Source organism: Manacus vitellinus, unplaced genomic scaffold (assembly GCF_001715985.3).
Source record: "Manacus vitellinus isolate BGI_N305 unplaced genomic scaffold, ASM171598v3 scaffold_12_pilon, whole genome shotgun sequence".
Lineage (NCBI taxonomy): Eukaryota > Metazoa > Chordata > Aves > Passeriformes > Pipridae > Manacus > Manacus vitellinus.
In genome coordinates this window covers 4,332,525-4,337,776 of record NW_021938949.1, presented here as the reverse complement: position 1 = coordinate 4,337,776, position 5,252 = coordinate 4,332,525, and the positions used below count along the sequence as shown (strand labels likewise).

Below are 5,252 nucleotides of genomic sequence, written 5' to 3'. Positions count from 1 at the left end.
ATGACCACGAGCATCCCTGGACCATGATGACCACGAGCATCCCTGGGCAACGACCATGAGCATTCCTGGATTGTGGCAGCCACGAGCATCCCTGGACCACAGTGACCACGAGCATCCCTGGACCACAATGACCACGAGCATCCCTGGACCACAATGACCACGAGCATCCCTGGACCCCGGCAGCCCGGAGCATCCCTGGATTGCAGTCCTGGCTCCAAACAGTGCTGAGCAGAGCAGATCCCAGCGTGGTGGAGTGCCCCGGGGGCGGCTCAGTCCCACCCAAAGTCCTGCCCTGTCATCTGGTAGAACTTCATGTTGAAGGGTCTGTAGAACTCGCGCAGGCGCTGCACCACCTGCGGGTCGATCCTGGGGTGGGGCCGCCCCTTGGACTTGCCCAGGCAGCGGGGTTTGCTGCCCTCGGGCTTCTTCAGGCAGGGGAAGCCCTTGGTCTCATTGAAGTAGAAATGTTTGTCCGTCACCACCCTCTGCAGGCCCAGGAAGTCCTGGACACGGCCCATCTCCCCCGCCGGGTCGCTGACGAGCCTCTCCCCGCTGACGAAGAGGAATTTGGAGAGGGGGAAGTACTGCAGCCAGTTGTCCAGGTGCTTGGCGTAGATCCCGATCCTCACCGCACTCCAGCTCGTGTCAATCAGTCCCGTGCTGGTGTTTTTGAAGGCCAGGGCCTGGAAGGAGGGGATGGAGGGGTTTTTGGAGAGGGTCTGTGTGTAGTCCGAGATGGCCCTGGTGACCGGGTTCCGAACCACCACGATCAGCTTCGTGTCCCGGGACATGTTGTAGATGCGCCGAGGGGCCTCCTTGGTGACAAAGTAGCTGGGGGTCTTCTCCATGGTGATCTGCCCCTCCAGAGTCCTTGGCATCAGGCTCCTGGGGAGACAGAGGGGCACGGTCAGGGCTCAAAGCACAGCTGCTCCGACCTGATGCCACGATGAGCAGGAACAAGCCCCAAAACCTGCCCAGAAATGCTCAGGGGCCTCCCAACAACAACCCCCTCTCTCCTTCCTCTGTCCTGCCAGCCAGGGACACCACCTTGTCACACCCCACTGGTCACCTCCTCATCTTCAAACTCCTTCCCAGGAGTCCCCATGTCCTGGTCTCTCCATTCTGCTCACCTTGTCTCAGTGTCCCCTTTGTCCCCTCCAGAGTCTGTCCCTGGGAAGGGACTCCCTGTCACTCTGCCCCACCAGCAGCACATCCAGGCTGTTGGTCCCCCTTGGAGGTTCCCCACAACCCCCTTCCCAATCCAAAAATCCCTTCCCAGGACACTCCAGGACCCGCTACACACGTTTTGGGCCGGGACTGGTTTTCCTCCCCAGCCTCCAGGCAAATTTCATGTCCTGGAGATGCTGACCCACCACGTGGGACTGGAAAGAACAAAATCCCATCACAGGGGTGATGCCCAAGCAGTAGCTGGGGATGGAGATGCCCCCAGGGCTCCCTCCTCCTCTGCCCCCAGCCAGCGAGCAGTTAAGGCCAGAAAAATACAGTTTCCTTCTAAAAAGAAAGGCAGGAAATCTCGGAGGGCCCAGCCATTGTGCTGGGGGAAATTCACTGCCCTGATTGTTCCCTCGTGCACTTTAATGAGGCATTAATTACCAGAGAAATTACCCAGCCATGTCACCCTGTGTGACAGAACGGGTCCTCCCTGCCACCAGCACAGGCACCTGCCCCAGAGCTCTTCACATCCCCCTCTTCCACTTCCAAGAAAAATCACAGAATTCTGGAATGCTTTGGGGAGGGACCTTAAAGACCATCCAGTACCACCCCCTGCCATGGGCAGGGACACCTTCCACTAGCCCAGGTTGCTCCAAGCCCCATCCAACCTGGCCTTGGACACTTGCAGGGATGGGGCAGGCACAGCTTCCCTGGGATCCCCATCCCACTGCTCGGAGGGCTGTGCCCAGCAGGGAGCTGGGTCCCCACAGCAGTTGGGGACAGGGACAGGCCACGCTGCAGCCAAGGCTGTGCTGGGGGGAAGTCAGGGCTCTGCCCAGCAGCATCTGTTCCTTATGTAATGGGAAAAGCTTGAGGTTTCTGGGATTTTTTCCCCTGGACTCAGGAAAGAACACTTGATTAAAAGCACTTGTGAGTGATGCTGGGCCCCGCACAGCTCCCTCCCCCAGACAAGAGGCAAAAGCCACTTGTGGCTTTCCCCCCCCTTTTATTTTGTAAATTTTTGCACAGTGCCAGTTTTTAGAGCCATTTCTTGTTCCCGGTGTCCTCTCCTGGCAACACTCCATTGGCACCAGTGGGATGCCCTTCCAGAGGTCCCTAAATCCTGGGGCAGCCGTGGGTCCCCGTCATTTCCAGCAGCTTTTCCCCATCACCCCAAATAGCAGCACTTACCAGAGAGGCTGACTGATAGAGTTCCTGCTGGGAAGCACCTTCCCAAACCAGGATCAGACCCTCACATCCACACCTGTCCCCTCCCTGCTGTGCCCATAACCAAGGAAAACCCAACGGCACAGCCCTGGACCCACTGGGAGCACACCTCCTCCCTGCCTGGGAGCAAACCTCCTCCCTGCTGCCTGGCTCCCCTGCCAGCCAAGCATCCTCAGTCACATTCAGAAAGTGCCACAAGGTTTTCCAAGCTGCTTCCTGCAGCTTCTCCCGGCAACTTGCTGAGGCATCTCTGCAGCGCTTCCCTGGAGGCCACTGGGATTTCTGCACAGCACAACAGCTCCTTCCTCCTGCTCACCCACCCCAAACCCTCTCAGCAAACATGGGCTTAGGACCTAAACCAGTCCCTCTCCTCAGTGGGCAATAAAATTTTTATTATCAGCAGCAAACACTCGGGATGACGTGATGGGACATCCTGGAGAGTCCACACTAAGCCACAGCAGTGCTTTCCTCAGCCTGTGCTCCAAACCCTCCACCTCCCACTAGCCCAGGTTGCTCCAAGCCCTGTCCAACCTGGCCTTGGACACTTCCAGGGATGGGGCAGCCACAGCTGGAAAGCCTCTCTTACCCCCCTCTTCCTTCTTGCAGAGGGACAACAAGGGTCAAGCTGATCCCACAGTGCCAAGGCCATCCCTAAGGGGCCTGTGGGGCAGAGGGACCCCCAGAGCCCCCCAGGATCCCACTCACCCACACCCAGCAGTACCAGCACCTTCCCTGCCCCCATCCTGCTGACCCAGGGCTCCTCAGCTCCCGGGAGCTGCACCTACCTTAATTAACACCAACCACACCATCCAAGGCTTAATCACCATGTAATTAACAGAGAATATTTAATAAAACCCCACATCAGGGCAGCTCTGTTTGCACAGGCACCCCCAGAGCTGCGGCCCCTGTGCCTGTGCTGGGGTGCAGAGACCTTCACCCCCAAACTGCCCCCCAGCAGGGACAGCTGGGTCCCAACATCCCAGGATCCTGTCGGGAACAGGGGCCTCCAAGCACTTAATTGTGCAGCACCTCCTCTTCCTGAGCAGCTCAATCACCCCCAGCTACTTGGGCGATAATTACGCAATTTCACATTATCATTAACTCCCTAATACTTTCCCCTAAATTACCCCAGTTAATTATTGATAACCCCGCTCTCCCTCCAGATCTGGCTTAAACTGGCAAAGAGCAGAGCGGGCTTTGTTATGCCCCACTTTAATGCAAACACTGGAAACTTTAATTAAATTTGCAGTTAATTCTTACTGACCTTAAGAGAACACCAGGCAGTGCCTACAGGTATGTGACACTGCAGTGGGGGAGCCCCAGGCAGCCTTGGAAGGAGTTGGGATTTCAAGAGGAGACTGTGCCCAGGAGGAGGGATACAACCCTTTTAACCTTTCTATTAAGCTGATAAATTGTGATTTTTAATTAATAAAACGACTGGCATTTGAGAGGCATCAGAGATGGAATTTCCTACACGGAGATATTCAACACGTGAAATGTTTCCTCTGCTGAGGTAACATGCAGGAAGTTACAGCAGATAAAATGATGATAAAAATGCAGAAATGCATTAAATACTGATTAACAGCCGTGGCAGGCAGGGAATCAAAGCAGACTTCAAAAACCGGGCCGACATAACTTTCCAGAGTTAATTGGTTTGTGATTCCTCAACTCTGGGATGATTTTGTTGCAGAGGAAGGAGAACTCCCCCCAGCACAGAGCTGAGAGCCCAAGGGATGCACCCTCAGGAGCTCAACCTCACTGATAAATACCTCTGCAGCCCAAAGCATCCCTGAGTTATCACCCAGGGCAGCTTCATGAAGAAAATTAACTCTATCCCAGCCAAAACCAGGAGAGCAGGACAGGCCCTGCCTACAATTCATCCCCACTGAAAGGCCAGGCAGAACCTTAGCAGGGATACAGGTCCAGCCTGTGCTGGGAGCACAATGGGAAACCCCAAACCCCAGCTCAACCCCAGGGGTGATGGGGGCCATCACATCAGGGGGATGGGTACTGTGGGCTCAGGGCTTACAGGTTCTATATTACCACCAAAAAGAGATAAAGGGGCAAAAAAACCCCTCTTCTCTATTATTATTTTAAGAAAAATGAGCATTGACCAAAAAGCCCAGACAAAAGGAGTGAAAGGAGGGGATTTCTCCCGGGTGGGACATGGTTGAGAGCTTTCTGCAGGGCAAAGAAAGTGACTCTTTCAAGGCACTAAGATGGGCCATGGGAAGACGTGGGGGACAAAACCCCCGGGCAGGGGACACCCCACACTTCCAGAGGACCCCCTCCCTCCCAGGCAGGGTGACAGGAGCTCTGTGGGGGACAGAACCGTTTTTGTGTAAATGTAAAACAGTTTGGAACCGGGAGAGGGGGGACAAGGCTCGGGACAGATTTATCCTCTCCCAGCAGACACCCGGTACCACCCGGATCTGCATATGAATCACCCCCAGGCTTATCTCAGCCCCAGGGACAAGGCTGCCTTTGTGGCCCCACGGCAGCTATGAAGTTGTTAAACTGGAACCAGTTATGGAAACTCGGAGATATCGGCCTCTTCCTTCCAGGCAGCTCCAATTGCAGCACCTTTGCTGGGAAGAAAGGTGTGAGAGAGCAGGGAGGGGGATCGGATGTCGGGAGGGACACATCCAGCCCCAGATCCCTGCTCCCGGCTGCTGGGGGACATCCCAGATCCCCCATTCCCCAAACATAGCGGGGCTACGTGTGGGCAGCTTTGCTTACCCCCATCCCGGGCCACTCCATGACCTTCTCTTCCCAGAGGATGCTCCGGGGCATCTGTTGAACCTCTGCAGAGCTTGGAGGGCTGAGCTGGGAAGGCTGAACTGGGAAGGATG

The 5,252-nt window shown here is 55.8% G+C and overlaps 1 protein-coding gene across 1 annotated transcript in view; it reads right to left on the bottom strand.

The window, feature by feature from the left end:
* Positions 1 to 269: 269 nt before the first annotated feature.
* HS3ST6 (heparan sulfate-glucosamine 3-sulfotransferase 6) overlaps positions 270 to 5,252 on the bottom strand; it is a 37,143-nt gene continuing 32,160 nt past the window's right edge. The window contains 1 exon segment of the mRNA XM_029957749.1: positions 270 to 885. Coding sequence (XP_029813609.1) covers positions 270 to 885 — 616 coding nt within the window.